The sequence below is a fragment of the Carlito syrichta genome, unplaced genomic scaffold (genome assembly GCF_000164805.1).
Source record: "Carlito syrichta isolate Samal-C Ts95f unplaced genomic scaffold, Tarsius_syrichta-2.0.1 Scaffold314111, whole genome shotgun sequence".
In the NCBI taxonomy this organism is placed as follows: domain Eukaryota; kingdom Metazoa; phylum Chordata; class Mammalia; order Primates; family Tarsiidae; genus Carlito; species Carlito syrichta.
Window position 1 is genome coordinate 1,225,428 of NW_007258207.1, and position 21,506 is coordinate 1,246,933.

General features: G+C 40.0%; 1 protein-coding gene across 5 annotated transcripts in view; it reads left to right on the plus strand.

Annotated features, from left to right (window-relative positions):
* Positions 1 to 5,176: 5,176 nt before the first annotated feature.
* The window catches only part of CACNB4 (calcium voltage-gated channel auxiliary subunit beta 4), a 134,221-nt gene continuing 117,891 nt past the window's right edge, over positions 5,177 to 21,506 (plus strand). For 2 of the 5 annotated variants that reach the window (XM_021719070.1, XM_021719073.1), the window contains exons 1-2: positions 5,177 to 5,594; positions 7,528 to 7,687. In XM_021719070.1, coding sequence (XP_021574745.1) covers positions 7,682 to 7,687 — 6 coding nt within the window. In that variant the 5' untranslated portion in view covers positions 5,177 to 5,594; positions 7,528 to 7,681. Of the gene's footprint in view, positions 5,595 to 7,179; positions 7,347 to 7,527; positions 7,688 to 8,745; positions 8,904 to 21,506 lie in introns of those variants that run through there. The other 3 variants (XM_021719072.1, XM_021719071.1, XM_008071074.2) reach the window with 3 other exon arrangements.

The window sequence follows — 21,506 nt, forward strand, 5'->3', positions numbered from 1 at the left end:
GGAAAGATACAGAGTTCAGTAGGGTGGCTGAAGGGCGAGGATGTTGTCAGGAGGCAGAGGAGGTCTGGGTGAGCATGCCAGCTTTAGCACGAGGACAAGTCAGTCTGGCCAGATAAGGCACATAGGCAACCAAAAGGAACTGGCATGAAGGTTAGTGGGCAACAAGAGGCAGGTGCTCGTCTCAGCTCTAGTGACTGAGACCAGAGACCCAGGTGAGGATTGAGAGGACCAGGCCTGTATCAGAGGCAAGTATTAGGAATCCCACTCCAGAGACAACATGTACCAGGGGTTCAGGCCAGCACCCAGGCTAAGAATGATAAGCACCATCACAGCGGTCTGATGCTTGTGGATCACAGAATTTGTGCCAGGCACTGTCCTGAGCATTTACTTTTCTTATTTTAGAGTCAGAGTGTCACTTTGTTGCCCAGACTAGAGTGCAGTGATACAATCAGAGTTCTCTGTAGCCTCAGATTCCTGAGTTCAATCAGTACTTCTGTTTGGTTTCCTGAGGAACTAGGACTATAACCAAGTCTGGCTAATTCTTTTCTTTCGTTTTAGAGATGGAATCTTGCTCTTTTGCCTTGACTGGTCTTGATCTTCTGACCACAAGCGATCCTTCTGCCTCAGCCTCCCAAAGCACTGGGATTACAGGTGTGAGCCACTGTACCTAGCCCTGAGCATTTTCATAGATTAAGGCCTTTAATCGGCACAATAATCTTGATATAATCCTCATCTTGTAAATGATGAAATGGAGGCACAGGAAGGCAAAGTTTCTTGGCTAGTGTTACCCAACTGGCAAGGGGCAGAGCTGGGATATGCAGGCAGTCTGGCTCCAGAGTCCCTGCTCTTAACCGCCCTATCCCATAGTATACCTATTGTGTGATGCCAGGGGGACCATTTACACAGAGTGCATGGAGCCCTTGGAGCTGAGCAATATAGGTAACCCTCGCTCTATACTACGTCCCTTTAAAAAAAAGACCCATTCTTCCATTTTGCCTCCTATGTACCTTTTACATACTAACTCAATTCATTTCAGAACTATCTCCATGGTACAGATGAGGCCTAGAGAGACTCAAGGATATGCCTGCCTAGGTAGTAAGGTCTAAAATTGAACTCAGAGGACTACAGCAGAGGACTGTGAGAAGCGAAATCTATTGCCAGTAGTTTTTTTGTTTTGTTTTGTTTTCATTCCCTTATCTGCCTGCCCTGTGGCCACCTCCTGTCTGAGTAGTGCCAGGGAGGAAAGAAAACAGGGCTATGATATTAATGCTTGCAATGCCATGCAGATTTCTAGAGACAAAGGAGTGGATTAAAACTTGCAAAGTAGAAGGGGAGAACATCATCTAGCAGACTCTGGTCCCTTAGTAAAATTTAAACAGGAACAAAGAGCAGCATAATTCCCAAAACTGAATTGGCAAACAAAGACCTTAGGCTTGTGTTCTAACCCACAGAGCCAACAAGAAGGCCAGTCTTTGCTGAGTCCAAACATTGTTCTTTTGTCTCTTCCCTGACTGCTCAGAGTCCTGCTGTAAACACATAGCTACAATGGTTTAGAAAACCTACATTCCAGAGAAATCTAGATGGAAAATTAGCAGAATTTCCTTTTGCTTCTAAATCTGCACCATTTGTCTTGATCATGGCTATCTAAGACTTATAGCTAATTATCCACTCGACTTTTCTCTCCCTCTTCTCCCTTTCCAAACAAATGGAAAACAGAAATGCTTGTTCTTTGTATGCCACTGTCAATTCCATGAATTTGCTGTTCCAAAGCCCAGCATTGGGTAAGGAAAAGGAACTCCATGTCCTTAAATTTGAAATCAACACAAAACTGATAGAAAGTAATGTTCTCTTATGATACAGAATAGAGCTTTCCTGATTTGTTGAGGGCCACCCCACTTCCTCTACTGGATTGAGTTCAGTTGAAGCATTTGTCAAATTGCAAAAACAACCTCCTCACAAAGAATCATTTTGGATTTATAAACATAGAATTATACAGGCAATGCCTTTTTACAGGGTCTTTTGTCTTTGAGCTGTTGATCATGATCATGATGAGAGATGACTTGAAATGAAGTAGGTCAGAAATACATTCAGCATGGCAAACTCAGAATTGGAGACAGCCTCCTTGAGGCTACTCAATGGTGAGAAGTAGGTAGTTTCCGGGAAACACCAACACAAGAGGACTCACAAGATTTTCAGACTTTTCCCCATTGTAGCCTCAGATGGGAGAAGTGGACTGGGGAGTGAGTAGTTGCTCTTCATTCTCTCAATTCGTCCCTCCAATGGAGAACTCTTAAAGTCAAAACCAAGAGGATGCCAGTCTCTTGGTTGCTTTTCACCTCTTGCTGCAGTGAAGTATAATACCCTTGAAATTTGGCCCTTGGCACTTGAACCTGCTGAAATCCCTAGACCCTTTCATCAAATGCTGGAAACTTGAGGTGATCTGAAGCAGGCCCAGGAAGCTCCTAGGGACCTCTCACTACTTCTCAGCCTGGTCTCAGTTCGGAGAATCTTGGGACAGAGATGGTCAGTTTCAAGATTCTTCCAGAGTTCTAAGTTCACTTTTCTGGAAATCCTTAGAGTTCCTTTGGGGAGGTCCAGAACTGAATTTCTCACTGAGATTCTTCTGGAAGTCTGGAATCAGCCCAAGCATTTGGTTGAAACCTTTAGGCAACTCACAGGTGTGGTGCTTATTCTGTGTAGATCCAGACATTTTTAGTTATCAGCAATGGGTGACCAAATGACTTCTGAAAAGACAATTTTTAGAGTGGAAGGAGTGGGAAAGAATAGGGTTTTTCCCACCAAAATGACTTCCCTCGATTTTACCAAATTCTTCTTGGGAACATGTCTACTGTTCCTCATCCCTTATCTTGAAAACTCTAACAAGCGGAGAGTGGGGAAGGAACACTCAAATAAAAAAAATATGACTTTGAATAAAGCATTAGCTCTTCTGGATATTGAAAGGTCTAGATTAGGTGACTTCTGGGGTTCCCCTACCTCTAACAGTTTGTGGTTTTGAGACCAGCATTTTTCTAACTTCTGGGAAGCAGGCAGCCCCAAACCCTGCTTCATGTCTGTTCTTAGTTTATGAGGGGCTAGCTGTAGGTTTTCAAGGAGTAACCACCAGCTGCTATGCTTAATCCAGTATCTCTCTCCTGGCATCCTGCCCTGAGTCAGACTCGCTTACTGTGTGCATTAGTATTCCATAAAACGAGTCACTGCTCTTTAAAACTTCTTTTAGACCCTCAGATTGGCTATAGGGAGTGTTCCAAGGCAGCTAACATGGAAGAGGTATTGAGCCCATGTCTACGTTTCCCAACAGGGAACAGTCTCTCTTATCTTGGTGAACTGTGAAAGTGAAATGCCTCTTTCTTCTTCCCTTAACTTAGATTCTCGTTTTAAAACAATCAGGAAATTATCTACGCTCTCAATTGAAGTGGTCAAGTACAGAAATGAGCTGGAGAATTTAAGGAGGAAAAAAAAAGACCTTCTTATCTCAATTTTCTGTAGATTCTGGCTAAAATAGCATGTGGCTGAAGTTAGAATTAATTAAAATAACAGAATCTGATAGATGAATTTGAGCCTAGCAATCCTTTGATCTAATTCTTTTGCTGTAAGGGGGAGTGAGGGAAACTGAGGTCTTGACTGAGCAGTGACATGCTCCAACATGCACAGTTGCCAACAGGTAGAGCCAGCACCGCGTTTCTCTCTGCGGAATCCAGTTGATTGCGCCCATCTTCTGCTGTTGTCCTCTCATCTGTGCAGGCACAGCCTCAAAGATGACATCCCATATGAACCCTTCCATTTTGGGATTCTGAAGTACAGCCGAGTCTCCTTGCCATCTTTTGTATTTGAAAGTTACCGAAGTATTGATGCCACTCCCATGGTGTGCAACTGTGATTGTAAGACACAAACGCGTCAGCACAGACCTGGAAGGACTGTGTTCTGCTCAGCAGTTGTAACTCTTGTGCTGCTTTTTGTGACTCAGGCTTGTTCCTTTTGGAGTTACGCTTTTCAGAGATACTAGCTGGAAGGACAGGCCTCATTTCCTAGGTCCAGGGCCAGCCAGTTACTCCTGTGCTGAGCTCCTGTGAACAGCAGCCAATGCCTTCCAGCTGACAAAGCAGGCCTATCAATGATAAGTGTTTATATTGCACTTTAGATGTGCAGAATTCTCTCCCTGAGTTATTTCTTACCTCAGTTTGGCAGGTGAAGAAACTAAAGCCCATAGAGATGGTGACTGACTGGTCCAGAGTCATCTGACCCATTAGTGGTGAAGCTGATGCTGAGTTTCTGGGTCATTGCTTACCCCGGTGAGTCATTCAGCTTCTCTAGATTATGTTCTTTCCCTCTCACCAACTTCTTTCCCCCCCCCACCCAAATTTAGAGTGAACTTCTTTTATAGCAAGCTAGTAGAGCGTTCCTGTTTCACAACTGCAGTGCCTTACTGGTTGACCAGAAAACTTTAAGTACCTAGGGAAGCATCATGTCAGGCTACCCTTATGTGGAACCTGTCCTGGGTCAACCTGAGTTGTGGTGTGGTAGGAACAGGGGAATAAGTAGGACTTTTCTATTTGGGTTTTGGGGGAAAGATCAATGCTGTTTTAAGGAAATTAAAAATTTATGCAAGGGAAAGGGGATGAATAATTTAGATGAAAATATTGGCTATCGCTTAAAGGAGGTTAAAAAAATTAAAAAGAGATTACAAATTTTGCCTCTAAAAGTTGAGGGGCTTTTGGCTTCCTTTTCAAACTTCACTAGTTGGGACATGGAAGTGTTTTCTTGCCAGTGAGGCAGAGACTTCAGCGAGAATTTTGAAAACTTTTACAGTAGAAATTCCCATAGGAAATCTTACCATCTATTTATTTTATCCATTTTCCTTCACCTTGTTTGTTTTTTTTTTCTCATTTTTATGACTTATTGCCCTTTTGACTTAAATGCATCTGTTAAGTACAGATGTTGGGTGGAGGTTGGTAATTGCTTGCCTGTCTTTACACAGTATTCTCTGAAAATAAAAATCTCTCCTTCACTCCCTTCTCCAATTGTGAATTTAATTAAGAAGATGAGCAGTTGTGTTTAGAGTATTCAATAGTCTGCCTTTCCAAACATTCCACGCAGCCTTTTGGTTATTGATAAGTGTTTATTGTAGAACTAACAATACAGGCGAAACAGGAAGCAGCTCTTTGCTGGGTAGGATGCTCCGAGGCGCCCTCCACTCTCTGAGGGAATGCTCTTCAGCTGACTGAAGCAGGGAAGCCGAGCCAATCAGAGGCTGCTTTCCTAGCTCAGTCACCAGTCTGTGGTTGAGGAAGGGTTTTGCTTTTTATGCTCTGTATTGGGAAGGCAGATAAAATGCCAGGTCTGGACTGCCTCTGGGGATAACCTCACCCTGTGTGGTGTGAATGAATAGCATCTTGCCTGGTAAATCCACAGGAATTGATAAGGCAGGCGCAGTTCTTCCAAGCAGGCCTTTTCTCTTTAAGCTCTAGCTGTGGTTTCTGCAGCAATTTTGTTTTTGCCTTGAAAGAGGTGCTTTGGATTATCAGACCTCCATGTATGACAATTTGTACCTGCATGGAATTGAAGACTCGGAGGCTGTAAGTATTTTCATAGATAGCTGATTTCCTCTCCCCTCCTCTCCCTCCTCCCACTGCCCCCCCCCCTTATTTCTTAGGCAACGCAGTGAACATGGAGCAGAAAGCCAACATCGTTCTGGTGCTTACTGGCTGCTGTGTAAATGTTCTCTGTATAGTTTATAGGTAACTGAAATGATTTATTGTCAAGTAAAAAAGAAATTAGGGTGATAGCAAAGGCATCTAAGAGTGTAGACTGTTTGAATTTATACGTTACTGGTTCCACGTTTGATCTCACAGGGGGTAACTGCTCTTTGTAGACTGGTTTAAACTATGCAGAAAGTGCCTATGTTTTCCAACAGCAGGGTTCGTAGAAAAGCCTCATTCATTATATAATATACATTGTTTGTTGAGCTAGCATGAATGGAAGTTCCTAAGCTATAGCTGTATTATTGTGTGCTTTCTGGCCAAACAAGCAGTGCAGATCTACTGCTTCTTTGTTAAGGAAATCAGATGCAAAGGTTGTGGTCATACAGCACCCCAGCGCAGAGGCAGCGGGTAGTGTGCCTATACTTTACCCTGGAAGAGCGAAGTAGACTCACGTGTGTTTTGGTTTAGAATACCGGACTACTCCTTTTCCCTGGAGGTCAGGCTCATGCAAGTCTGTTGAAATCAGGATGAGATGGTTTTTCTGAAATTCCTAAAAGCATACCATAGAATTCAAGCTTTTGAATATAGGGTAAAGTTGATTTCCGAATCTCTCATTTTACTATTGCTGGTGATAGTTCCTGGTTGTTGTTTTTTTTCCATCAATACATAGAATCCTTGCAAGGTGGAATGGTTGGGGGTGGCTAAGGGAAAGAGCTTTGGGGAGTCTGAATTTTATACTAGTGCAATGCCATACATGTTGCTACATTTGAAACTGGATTGTGTTATATAAGGTTCTCTGGCTAAACCACCAAATAAACAGATTATAACCAAAAAAACCCCTATGGTATACGTCAGTGCAGACGTATGTATGAAATGATGCGCTATCCATGAAAGATAGAAATCCTCAGTTCTGATAAGGCATTCCATTTTTCCTTCCTGTCTGTGTGTTAGTTCTAACTCTAACTCTGTTTCTGCAAAGTCTCTCTGCATGTTGCCCAACATGCTCATAATTGATCAGACTGTCAGTTTATTGCCAGGGACTGTAGTCTAAAACATTGGTGACTGAAACTGAGATGGGCCACACTTGCAGGTGGGGTGGGAGAATGGAGAAGGAAATTATAGGAGTTTGGTAAACCAGCTTTCCCGGCTGGGTTCTTCAGGAGGCCTGATTGTTTCTTATGCCCCTTCTCTTCACACTCAGATATGAAACATGTGATGCCTTATTGAATTATAAGTTTTATTTTCAGCCACTGATTTTAAACTTGGGCAATGTATTGCACTGAAGTGGATTGGAGTCATTTCAGAAATGCCTTTAGAAACTGACTGCTTTGAAGAGTTGACTAGGAACTAATGTATCCAGCTCCTTGTTCTCCAGAACTATATACATTTCAGATGCACTGGTTCAGAGAGGAGCCATTATAAGTATGAAAACATTTTTTTTCCCCTTTTGGTCTAGCCTCACAGGACAGCTGAGTTTTTCTGTAGGGAGGGAAGTGAAGAGTGCAGTGACTTGACTCCATGGCGATAGTTGATGGCGGGTAGTCCTAGGTACTGCAGTGCTGTGCTCTTGGTGACTCAGTGGTGGCCAACAGGCTGAGATCCTCGGGGCTGTACACATCCGCGGAGGTGAGGAAGGTGGGAATCCCGAGGAGTGAAGATGGGCATCTGGCCAACCCTCAGTTGAGAGTATGGGAGGCTTTCAGGTGGGTGGGCTCAAAACCATGTCACATAAGTCAGAGGGAAAGGCAGATGTTCGGAGGGGTGAACTGACTCTGAATGCTCATTTGAGTTTATTTGTTTTTATAAGGAAGAATAATGTGATGTGTTACCCAAGATGGTGTGAACAGAGCTTCAAGCCAATGGAGAAGACTAGGCCTAAATAGCTGACCTGGTGAAGTGACAAATAAAGCCACACCTGGAGTGCCACATCCTCAGCAGTCTTTCTCAGTGCCAATGCATTTATGGCTGTAAGTGTGGGGTTTTGCCCAGATTGAAGCAAAGCTCTCGGAACAGGTCTGTGGATAGGCGTGGAGAGGCTTTTCTCAGATGGCCAGCTGCAGTCCGAGAATATACAGGCACTAAAAGCTGAGTACGGCACTTCCTTTGGGGGGGTTGGGGAGTCATCCACATATATCCTACAGCTCTGTGTTGTTGAAAATATCTGTGTGGGTTGTGTGGGGTTAACTTGTGATAAGTGATTATAGCCAATGTGTTCACACAGCAAGCCTGTAATAAGATCATCTCGCCTAGGGACTATTTTATTCTATTCTGAATAAGAATAAAGCATTATTATACACTGTTAGCACCTCACATCCCCACAGTATGAGAGAGATTTTGGTACTGTGATGCGAGGCTTTTCTTAAGAGTCTGGTCCAAAAGTAGATAGTATACTCCCAGTGCCCTAGATTTTAGTCTGTAACCTCTGTATTTCACGTACTGTATATATGAAGAGAGAGGAATGAGGAACATGCTGAAATACACTTGAGTCTGGGCAGTTTAGAATCTTGAATCCTGTGGAGTCTTTTTGGGAAAGTCCATTAATTTCTGCTCTGGTTTCCAGGAGGTAGTTAAGAACCTGGATCATTCAGAATTGCGAAGAAGTGCAAAAGATCATTCAGTGCTCCACAGTAAGGTTCTGTATAAGAACAGGAGATTTCATACATAACACCACATTACTTCTTGTGTTACCTTGATATGGATAGTGAAGTGTGTGCTTACGGCTGAGGCCATACCTAGGCCAGGCCAGCTACAATGGGTCATGCACACAGACTCTCCCAACATTGTCTCCTGTATAAGGGCTGCCTTATTCTACCTTCACTGCCTCCCACCATGTCTTTCTCAATACAGGTCCTGGTGACCGAAGTGTTTTTCAAGGACTGAGCCCCCCCGTGTCCACTATGTATTTTCATCTGATTCACAACAGATTTCTGTAGATCTGCTCCTTGGTGTGTCCACATGTTTTATAAATGGATTCATTGTGTATTTTAATGTTTGTGGAATTATTTTAGGAATAGATGTTCAGCAGCTTTATTACACAAACTATAAGAAGGATATTCTTATAGGGCTATATGAAAGGAGCAGAGAAGCAGAAAAAGTTGCCTAAGACCCACCACACAGAGATAATCACTGTTAACATATTGCTACATACCCTTTTAGATAATCGATGTACATATATGTAAATAGGTCATTCTCAACCTGCTACTGTGTGTGGCTTTCTATTCTGTTAAATACTGTTCTCACTTGAGAAGATACTGAGCACACCAGGACTAGAACTGGCCTGTGCAGGAGATGCTTTGCAAAATTGAAAGCTCCTACATGGACCTCCTGGAATTTTGAGCAACTTGAAATACAGATTCTTAGAATAAATTTTTGTAAAGTGAAGCCAGGATTAGCTGCATGTAGAATTAATAGTTGATTTCTCTGACACAATTGCTTCCGTTTCCAAATGCTTACATTCTAAAGCATTTAGAGGGAGAGACCTGATCTTTTCCGATTCAAAAGATGATCAGATCATAATGCAGGGCAATTGCCAGAGGAGAAAATATGTTCTTTAAATGTTTTCAATCATAGAAAGGAGCCATAATTTATTTAGTAAAACTGTTAGAAATCTTATGGATGTGAAAGGTAAAGTGAAGTTTTACAAACTATAATGTGTATATAATATTTAAATGTATAATATGAAAGCACATGTTTAAATCTGTATGTACCTACACATTATTATAAGGATAGTTTTTGTTAATTATTTAAACTATTCATTTTCTGTAAGCTGTGTAACTATGTATGTTTGTCTAAATGTCTGTACCCACGTGTGCGCATATACTGTACACCTTCATACATTCATATATAGATATGTTTCATGCTTTGCTGATTGACGGTTAATGCTAATGGGAGGTTTTTACTGTAGAGCTTTTGGAGAAGGAAAATTAACTGCTCTCGATGTAAAGAAAGATACCCCAGAGGTTGAAAGGCAACACAGCCATAAGAGAATAAAGGAGTGCTACTTTCAAAGATATAATAAAGTTATTTTAAATATGAAGATACGTCCTTGTTCTTGCTAGGGAGGAAGATAAATTTCACACAGAAGGATTTATGTGTTTAAGGACCTTCAGAAAAACACTGTAGGGATAGTAAGAATTACATTTCTTTTGGAAACAAGGCCAGAGATCTGTATGGTTTGGTGGATCAGAGCATCCCTTCTGGGGTCAGAAAGTCTTTCTGGCCTATTTATAGAGAACGAGGATTGGTCTGTAAAATAATCCAAGGAGTGGATGTTGGCATCACTGACCAGAGAAAAAAAACAAATGCTGCTTGTGATTTGTGTAAGAAATCTGACTGAGAAAATCAACTTGTTTTAATCAGCTGAGCTATTTTGGTATTTGGCTAGGGTGTGTTAAGTAAATGATGAACAGGGCTTTCTTGTCAATCAATCGATTTTTAACAATGATGGTTTTCTAAAATATACATTGAAAAGATTTCTAGATGTAATTGGCCTGGATCTAAACAGACGTTCCTTAAATCTGATCAGATTTCAAGAATTTGCCCCTCCCAGATTGTTGATCTTGCCACTTTCTTGTTAATTTTCTGTCTTCAACTGACAGACGGAAGAATTAGTATCAATTCTTGCCTTTCCCCAGGTGCTTTCTGGGTCTTTTCTGCTGCTGCTGTTCTTATTGTTATTAGGTTATGATGAATTCATCCAGGATTTTAGAATAAGGCCCTGTGACTCCCTGTGTATGAACTCCATGGACATTACACTATTCTGTGGCGCATGATGTTTCGTATTAAGGTCGGCAATAACTAGGAAAACCATTCTTTTATGGTAGAGGAGGAAGGCTTCCTGTTGCCTTTCTCTTCTTTTTTTATGAGGGTTCAGCTTGGACCTTATTTCTATGTGGACAGTTCTCTCTGTTCTGGCCACCATCTCCCCTTCAACGTCTCTTACCTAGGTGAACGAAGCCACCTAAGGAGGACAAGAGGGCATTACTGTACTAGTTATCATTTTTCATTCCCTTCTCTTGCCTCTCCTCCTAGTCCTTTCAAAGAATCATCAAGTCATGAACTCAGATATCCATGAGGCTAAGTTAACTATTGTACTAAAAAAGCTCAACAGATGTAGGTTCTGTGTTCTCATCTACACAATCAGACTGATTTAGGTGCCTTTCATGCATTTGTATTAGGCCATGGGAACTGTGCAAACCAGTAAAAGCTTTAACATGTCACATTGGAAAGGTCTCATTGGGTGAATGTGTGAGTTCTCACTTGAGCCTAGGGCACTGGTGTGTAAACTCATGCCCTGGCCTCAATACATCTTAGTGTATAAAACCTGAGGAAGTTTACAGTTCATATAAAATAATGACAGCAGGCTGGAAGTTATAGACTTTTATGTGATGGACTTTGAACTTCTTCAGACTTCGAAGAATCTAAGATAAAACTGTGCAGCTATTTTTACAGTACTCATTGGAATGCCAAAAAAAGGTAGTCCAGAGAGCTCGCGTGACAATCTTTGAGACCAAAATAGGCCAATACTTGCTCTTGTTCTACATAGATATATATTTAATAACATAACCATATAGTTTTAGTTGTAAATATTTTCTCTCTTCTTAATTGGTGCCACACTATTAGTACTTCTTATATACTTTTTTCCTTGTGCATCTGTTGTCAGAAATATTGAAAAGCATTAGCTATAAAACAGGATGTTTTGAATTTGCTTTTAGCTTTTTCATTCAGAGGAATTGATCTAGAAGTTACACCCTGACATGAAGATTGGCAACTGTCAATATTCAGAAACTTGATGGTGTAGTTTGTGAATAACAACTCTTTTATTTTGCCCTTTTAATTCTTATTATTCCTTAATATTTCTTTTCTTTTTAGCTTGAGCATCGTGTAGAAAAAAGATTCTGACCTTCAATGTAGCTTTGTTGAAAAGTTTGGTGATTGAAAGGGTTGTAGTTAAACTGCTTCTCAATCTTTTAAAATCTCCGTCAGGCTTTAAAAATGTTATCTTCTACTTAAGTATGTCTATCAACCAGGAAAATGTCAAGTTTACTTTTTGTACTTTATATTATGAAACAGTTGTGTAGCGTCACAATGTCATGATTAAAAGTGGAGGCTCGGCGCCAAGTTTCCAGGGATTGAGTTCCAGCTTCCAAGCTTGTGGCTTTGAGTACATTTCTTAAACTTTCTGTCCTTTGGTTTTCTCATCTCTAAAGTGTCAGTGATAATAGACTCTAAATCTAAATAGTTATCTACTATTATTGTTATGTATATTATGAACATATTTACATGTTTGGTACCTAATTTTGCCTCTTTCTCTACAGGTTCTGATAGTCCCACCATATTCTTTGGTTTATTTTCAGAGTCCTTGCATGGTTTTTGATAGTGATTTCCAAAAAATTTTATAGTGGTTGATGGGTAAACTTATGATTAGTTTATTATATTATTTTGTTTTGGAAAAGGGAGTGGTAGGGTGTAATTGAAAGAACACCAGGAGTTGGAAGTCTTGATCTTTGCCACTTAGTATCAGTGTCCTGGGGCAAGAAATTTAATCTCTCTAATCTTCATTTTTTCCTTCTATAAAATGAAATTTGATTAGATCATTTCTAAGAATTCTTGACACCCAAAATTTTGTGAGTTTTTTTTGCTGGTAAGTATTTTCTTCAGTTGGGATACAAATGCCACCAAATGCCATTTGCTTTTGAAATTCTCAATTACTGTTGTTTTGTACATACTGAGTAAGGTGTCAGAGCTTAGACTGTATGAGTCTGAATGTCTGGCCTTTTCAGAATCTTTGAAGGAAGAAGGTGTGTATGGTATACCTCATTGAGAAGACTGGATGTTTGAAAGGGGAAATGTTTTATTTAAGGCTTTTAACACTAGAAGCCAAGAAAGATGCTTTGTCTGTTGCTTGTTTGCTTGCCAATACCCATGGTGCTCTTCCAGCCCACAGCAACTTGAGCTGGAAATACTTGAGTCTCATCTCTAAGAAAAAAAAATCAAAAGCAACAGCTTGTTGAGAAGTAAGTTTCTCCTAATTCTTCCAGATGATGGAGGAAAGATATTTCTGCTTTAAATTATTTTTCCTTCTTGGCAAAGGTATCTGAGCAATGCTAGGAGAGTGTTGATATAAAAAAATTTTTCAAATCATTTTTTATGATTGTGATGCCTAGTCATAAAGAATATTTGTTCAATATTTTCTCGCTTTACAGCATTTTCTTCAACTCTTTATGATTATTATCCATTTGGCTGTTCTAAAGTCAATCAATTGGAAAACACAGGAATATGATAAATTCTAAGAGACGTTAATGTTGATTTATTTATTCATTCATGCCACCTTGCTAAGAATATTCATTAATTTATAAACAGTCATTCATTACTTTTAAAAGAAATAACCGTGTCTAATCTGTTTAATTTTCTTCTGTAAGAAGGTGAAAGGACACAAGGATGAGAAAGAGGCAATCTTGATATGAGCCCAAGTTTTCAACTATTCCTTTAAATAATGCTTGAATGAAGTAAAAGTTGGAGGCAAAGATTTATCATCAAGCTAGAAAACTATCATGAATATAATGCTAAAATGCTTAGCAGAAAAACAGAATACTTCCCTAGCTTATTTCCAAAGACTTACTGATAGCCTAATATCATCTAATTTCAAATGATGTCCTAGAGATTCATATCTCAGGGTTCATTTGATTCAATGGCTCTGTTGATTCAAGTGATGGTATTAAGAATTTATTTTTCAGATTTTAAAATCATCTCTCACTTGATCCTGTTGTTAATGATTAAAATATAGGAATGAAACTAAGGTAAAGCTGATAAGGTAGGAGAACACAGAACATTTAGTTACCATGATGCACAGGGTCCTTTGTGAAATGCGAGGATCTTGCAGAGTAGAGTAAGGAATGAAAGCACACAGATCAAAGAAACCTAGGTAGATATTAGATTTTAAAAAGAAAAGATCATTTGCTAGCCAAATTCTATCGTTAGTCAACTGAAAACCCAAAATTTGGTACATAAAATATGATGCATATTCCTAGAGTGTCAATGGTAATTTTTTCTATGTTATAAAAAATACCAAAAGTCATATATTCTATTTTATTGATCCAGTGGCACCCCCCAATATTTAATATATCAAACATGGGATACATCTTAAAATAAATGTTATCTTACAGTATTGTTTTTTTCCCCCTTAGTGGTAAGTACGTAATCTATCATTGGTATCTTAGATTCGGTGAAATGGGGTACTTGGGGAAAAAAATATTTAAATAATACAAAAATATATAATATAAAAAATTGAATCTTGATGATCTCTTGATCCTCTGCCCTCCCCACTGGTAACTGTTCTTAGTAATTCAATGTATATCCATTTCTATGCACTGATGAGTAAGACTGTTTAGAAAAATATACTTACAAGCACACATCATATTTGTAATAAAAAATACAAATAAGATAATAATAAATAATATTCTGTGACTTGCCCTCATCACCTAAAAGTGTACTATGGGTCTTTTTTCATAACAATTGATTCTTTGTAATAAACAATGACATATTGCTGTACAATGTGGTTTTACCTTAATGAATTTTGCCCACTGATAGATATTTACAGTATTCTCATTTTTCAGTCCTGCAGATAAATGCTACAGTTAACATTCTTTTACATGAATCTTTGTGCACACTTGGAGCATTTCCCTAAAATGGCTTCTGAAAGCTGGATGCAGTAGCTCACGCCTGTAATCCCAACACTTAGAGAGGTGGAGGTGAAAGGATTGCCTGAGCCTAGAAGTTCAAGACCAGCCTGGGCAACTTGGTGAGACCTCGTCACTTCAGTAAATAAATTAGCTAAGCATGGTGGTATATACCTGTAGTTCCAGCTACTTGGAAGGCTGAGGCGGAAGGTTCGCCTGAGCCCAGCAAATCAAAGCTGTGGTAGCCGTGAATGTGCCACTGCACTCCAGGCTGGGCAACAGAGTGAGACTTTGACTCAAAAAATAGCTTCAGAGAAGTAGGATTGCTTGATCAAAGGATTAGCACATTTTAAGATTTATAAGTATTGGTTGAGCATTGTAAAACATTTTTATATTAAAACAAACATTCTTTTTTGATTGAGAATAAATCTAATTTACCTTAACATTTTTAACCTGAAATATAAAACTTCAAAGAGGTTTGTTGATTATGGGAAGCACCTCTAGGATATGGCCTCCAGATTCCATAGAAATAATTTACTTACTTTCTGTTGTAATCATTTGATTTAAAACACACATACACACAAAAACACACACACACACAGCTTGGAGAAGTTTTATCTACCCTCTTCATTTCACAGACAAAAATACTGAGGATCAGAGAGGTTAGATGTTTAACATTACCTAATTTGTAATAGTACTGGAACTAGAACTCTTCTCACGTCTCTTTCCAGAGGACTGTTTTTTTTTATGATACCAAATTTGAAGGGTTAATACTATAAAAGCCTGGAATCAACTTCTGAAGAGTGGTATAATCATACTATTTGTATGGTGCTTGACAGCTTACAAAGCAGTTGGGAGTTGGAAGAATCTCCAAGACACAGAACAGATTGCTCTCTGACCCAAATGGTGAGACCTTTATCTACTTGGAGATCAGATTTGCTTCCCAATTTCTTTCTTCCCTGTTGTTGGATGTTGATTTATGATACTGTTTGAAGTCCCAAGCTATTGTGGATTAAAATGATAATACATCCATAGAACTTCAATGAACATAAAATCTCTATGCTAGAGAATATCAGAAAGAAGTTTTGGGTCTTAGGGAAATGTTAGAGTCTCATGATTTGTACGCTGGTCTTGATGACAGTTGCAAGTTAATGCTACATTTGGCCTTAGCCAAGAGCATCCAAATTCCATTTTTATTTTGTCTTTTTCATTTACAATTCATCTCCATGAGCTTCCAATTAAAAAATTTTTATAAGATTCAGTAGCAATATTTTTAAAAGGCAAAAGGGACAGCAATATTTGTAAATGGTGCCAGGACTATATGTTCTGGAGGCAAAAGTGTTGCTGTATCACTCAGAATACCTACAACACACAGATAACATGCTCAAATTAGGACAGACTGAGAGGGTTTAATAAAATGAAAAGGTATCAGTAGGGTGTAAGGAAACTACAAGGGATAGTGCGACCCCAGGACTGGTAACTGCGGAGTTGCTACTGCCCCTAGGCCCAACAGGACTAGGAAATGGCATGGTTATAGAAACCTGGGAAGACTGAGTTCTGTCCAGAAACCTACCTTGAGAAGGATGCAGCTTTCCCTGAGAAGGGATACAGGCAGCCTGAGGGCATCCCACCGGAAGGAAGCCAGGGGATAAATACCCTAATCTCATTCTCCTCCCTTAGTCTGTTCTATGCCAGGACACTTACTGGCCAAACCCAACCCAAGCCACAGAGCAGAGTTTAGAGGTCAGCCACACAGTGCAAGAGCACTAAGTAGGGAAGGGCAGAGGGTGGTTTGAAGAGGTGATCTGGTTCCATCTGTATTGCTATATTGTCTGAGTATATATTTACATCTGTAGACAGAAGCTTGTAATTTGAAGGCATTCTTAAAGCACATCTCTGAAGATGCTGGTGTAGCCCTAAAGGAGCTACTGTTGGTCATTTTCCACTGGGCATGTGTGTTGGCTTTCATAGGTAGAAAAAATGCCACTGCAAAGTCACCCGGATTTTAATTCCTGTACTTTTTTTTTTTGAGTTGGAGTTTCACTCCGTCACTCAGGCTGGAATGCAGTGGCACGCTCACAGCCACCCCAGTGTCAACCTACTGGGCTCTGACAATTCTTCCACCTCAGCCTTCCAAGTAGCCAGAACTACAGGCACGTGTTACCACACCCAGCTAAATTTTGATTTATTGTAGAGATGAGGGCTCACTAAGTTGCCCGGGCTGGTCTCGAACCCACAGGTTCAGGCAATCCACTCACCTCAGCCTCCCAAAGCGCTGGGATTACAGGCTGAGCCACTGAGACTGGAAAATTTTTTTTTTTTTTTGGGTTGGAATCTCACTCTGTCGCCCAGACTGGAGTGCAGTGGCTACTCCCGGCCACCACAGCCTTGACCTGCTGGGCACCAGCGATCCTGCCGCCTCAGCCTTCCAAGTAGCTAGAACTACAGGCGCGCGCTACCACGCCCAGCTAATTTTTTATTTATTGTAGAGACGAGGTCTCGCCAAGTTGCCCGGGCGGGTCTCGAACCCATGGGCTCAGGCAACCCGCTCACCTCAGCCTCCCAAAGCACAGGATTACAGGCTGAGCCACCGAGTCCGGCTCTTTTTTTTTTTAAATGAAGACTTTAGAGTACCTCAACAAAGTCTAGTAATGGGAGAGAATAAGATTTAAATGTTAAGTTTTTGGTGAAAGCTTGAGAAGCTAAGCTAAAAGACGTTCCATGACTGTCTTCAAATACTCAAAGGTCTCTGCAGATAATGAGAAGATGTAGGAAAGTATATATCAGACTAACTTGTGGCTTAGATGTACTCTACTGTAATGACCAGAACAGAATAATTATTAGGATCTCTCCAATTGCCATCATATTGTGATTCCTACCATATAACACAGTGAGAATAGGGATTACAATGTGAGATTTTACAGTTCTGATGATACCCTTCTTATTAAAAATATATTGACTTTTAATATGTCTTAGCTAAGAGGAGCATTTCCTTTGTGGTGTTGAAAGCAGAACTTGTTTTGGAAGCTGTAGAAAGCCCACGGAAAATAATAGCTCGAAGACCAAGCCTTACTAGTTTTAGTAAAGTGAATCAGACCCTGTGTATCTCTGTTAAAAAGTCTATTTTGACTGGTTGCTGGTTACACAGTGTGTAGAATTTGTGAAAATCCATTGAACTGTATACATGTAATATGTGCACATTTCTCTACAAGTGTTATACTTTATTTTTATTTATTTATTTATTTTTTGAGTTGGAGTCTCACTCTGTCGCCCAGACTGGAGTGCAGTGGCCGCTGCCGGCCACTGCAACCTCGACCTGCTGGGCTCCGGCGATCCTTCCACCTCAGCCTTCCGAGTAGCCGGAATTACAGGTGCACACTACCGCCTGGCTGATTTTTTTATTTATTGTAGAGATGAGGTCTCGCTGCCCAGGCGGGTCTCGAACCTGCGGGCTCAGGCAATCCTCTCACCTCCGCCTCCCAAAGCGCTGGGATTACAGGCTGAGCCACCGAGCCCGGCAAGTGTTATACTTTAATTAGAAGTTTTGGGTGTCTGTTTTGGAAAAACAAGTGAAATTAGTAGAGAAATCTGGAAGCTGTGATAAGGATTAGAATGGAATGAATGAAGACCCTTGCTTCCCATTGTTAGGGATTGTGAAATGTAGATGGGAATAGATTCATACACTGACTAGATGTTAGAGTTCAGAGAGCAGAAAGAATACTAACCCTTGACTGGTGGACCAGTTGATCAAGGACAGTGACTGTGACCCATCTCTGGGAGATGGGAAAATCATGCCTCTTCAGTGCCTGGAACAGAAGGCTTTTTCACTGGTGATGTTCATCTTGGCCTTTGCTTCCCTGCCCTTCCTAAGACAGATTGCTGTGGTGGTGTCACATGCCCAAGCCCTCAGATGCCTCACCTCTCTGAACAACCATGGCAAGAATTGGAGGGTAAGGAGGACTCAGGGGGAGTAGATTTTATCCCTGTCTTTAGTAATACCTGCCAGGTCAGAGCCAACCTGATCTCCATGGTGAAAGCTGGCCCTTATGCTTACCAAACTGTGCCAGTGGTCACAGCAGACAACCAATTCTAGAGACAAAGAATAAAGTAGACTGCTATGAGTCTCAGTTGTTTCGTTTAATAAGGTTCTAAGATTCAGATGTTTACTACTGGAAAGGTATGTCCTTGGTTTGTGGTATACAGAGACACTCAGTAGAGAGGTACTGCATAAGTCTTTAAATACTATAGGTAAGAGGTTGTATTACAGTTAAGCTAGCATACATATTTATGAAAACTTCTTGAAGGTTTTTATTTTCATGATTTAAATGCATACACATTATTTTTAAAGATTGGTTTCTTATGTTATTTTTATTGCTCAGATTCTTAAGTTGTTACTAGGATAGAGAAGAGAATTATAAGAGGGATGAGGCAGATCTTATAACTGAGTACACTGTTGCCATTTGTTGTAGATGCTTTTCATCAGCTGTCATATTGTGAATAAAGTGTGTGTGTGTGTGTGTGTGTGTGTGTGTGAAATTCCTTGGATCAAAGCTACAATATAAAAAAATTATGCAAACTGCAAACTATTATAACTATCAGGATTTTATTAGAATTGAATAGTATGTTGATAAATATGATATTTGTTTTGCTTTGGTTTTGAATTATACATGGATATAAAGGTAGCTAAAAAAATTTGTTCATGCCACATTCCAAATTTAGTGCAGGAGAATTTTCCCCCAAAATTTAAAATCAAGGAAAAAAACCAGACGAATACAAGGATAAGATAGAAAAGGGGACAAAAAATGCATAATCTAGATTCTGTGAATGTTTTGATTTATATCGCTTTTAACTAAAATATGTTCTGGCTGTAATATGTGCAACTAGTTGTTAGATTTTTCATCTGAGTGCTGCATTTACATAGAGAAACTGGCTTGCAAAATGCCAGCCAGCAGCCAACTCAAATGTGGAAGATCTTTCTAACTTAGAGATGAGTTTACTAAGAAGATGTCTTGAGGAGGTTGGGGGAAGGGCACCTATCGGACACCTTGTTCTGGAAACTCAGCCAGAATTTTGTCAGCTGTGATTCATCTGATTCTTAGGGTATTTGAATTTTTCAGTTCCTAATTTAGAGCTTGCAAAGAAGCTGTGAACACAAAGCCTCACCTCCCTGTATTTAACAGAAGATGCATAGTTTTGAAGTTCCAGATTGCCTTCCTGCAGAAAGTGAGGATATTTAGCAGGCTCTGACTGAGAACAATACCATATCTGTAGAAGTGTGAAAAGTGACCATTATCCTATAAACACTTGTGTTGAATGTCTTCTGAGATTGCCTAGTCAAGGATGTTGATAGACTGTGGAAGCAGTTTATCATTGGTTTACTCATTGGGCCTGTCTCCAGGTCCTTTGTCTCCAAGGAATTATTGGACCTTTCTGCTCTACTGGGGTCAGGCCAGGCACTGATAAGTAGTCTTGTCTTTGTACCTACACATTAAGATACCCAGCCTCCAATTTGAAAAGAGCCCCCTTTTTTTGGTGAATCATGCATTGTACTGGTATTTTGCAGAACATATTTTGGGAGAAAATATTTGCAGTAGGTAATTGGGACCTATTGAAGGATTTTTAAACTGGAAAGTGGTATGATCAACTGTGTGTTGTTCAGGGTAGAAGATGAATCTGAGGAGAGGAAGAATTCAGGTAGGAAGTCCAATTAGAAAGCTGTGGAAGTAGTACAGGTGTGAGTGGATGGAAGCCTGAAATAGGGCAGTAGTAGTGGGGATAGAGAGAAGGAGGTAAACTGAAAAATACGTCATAAATGCAGCCAATTTAATAGCTAATTAGTTTAAGAGAGGAGAGGAACTCCTCCACTTTTGGATTAGGTGACTGGTTGGACAATGATGCCACTGAGATTGGGAAACTAGGCCATTTCTTCTGACAACTTTTGAACTGATCTTCAGGAGCTCAGGTTAGAAGCCAAGTCCTGCACTGAAGGCCTCAATTCTTCAACTGTTGATCTTAATTACTGACTAAGAGTGAGTTCATCCCAAGGTCATGAAATAGTTTTGTTCTAGACACTTGGGACCCCCAGTGACCAGGAACTTGCTGCAGAATAATTATGTTCCAGCTCTATTCTGGGCCCTGTATCCATCCTTATATACCCTATTATGCCATATTTGGAAACTATAGGGGAAACTTGAAGTATACTGTTCTCATATATGTTTCTTTCTCTATTTAGGAGTGGATTGTAGTATTTTTCTAGTCTCTCATACCTCTTATTTTTGGTAAATGGGCTTCTAGACATTAAGTTAGTATTGATACATGTGGAAAAAATAGGCCCTGAGTCAAATAAGTTTTGTAATTACCATACTTAAAATTTATTTAACCCCAAAATATCCCAAACTTTTCGATCTCAGAATACATTTTTTCTTTAAGCAATATCTATTAACTACCTAACTAATATGCAGCAGAATACAATGAGGGAGATGCTGGTTTTGTTATTACACCAAGCCTCATAACCAAGCTACGAACCATCTTGGTGTCTTAGATTGGGTGAACTTTGTGGGATGGAATAGTTAATGTTAGTTTATACATTATATATATTTCTAGGGCCTCCCTCGCAAAGACTTTGATTCAGTTAGTCTAGGATGAGGGTTAGGGTTCATATTTTTGGCAAACACTCCCCAAATCATTTTCATGTAGATACTTTGAGAAGCATTGGGTCAAATTATTGCCCTGTTCAGCCCAAGAACTAATGATGGCTCATAGCCTTGGTTTCCCCTGTTCAAGTTCCCATGCACTTGTCTTACTTGGAGTAGTGAACACTTTGAAGTAGGAATGTCTTTCTTTAAGTAAAATTTAATTGGTTTATTCATCTCCCTATCCTTACATAGCCTTGCTTGTCTTGTTGCCTTGTGAGTTTGCCCCAAGACAGGCATTCAATAAATGGTTGCTAGAATGAATTGAAAGTCAATAATTTTAATTCCTTCAGGAATCAAAAGGGATCTAGGGAATGGTCAGAAATGATTGAACATGACATATTTGTCAGGGATTCACAAGGGGCGCGCACACACACACACACACACACACACACACACACACACACACACCCATG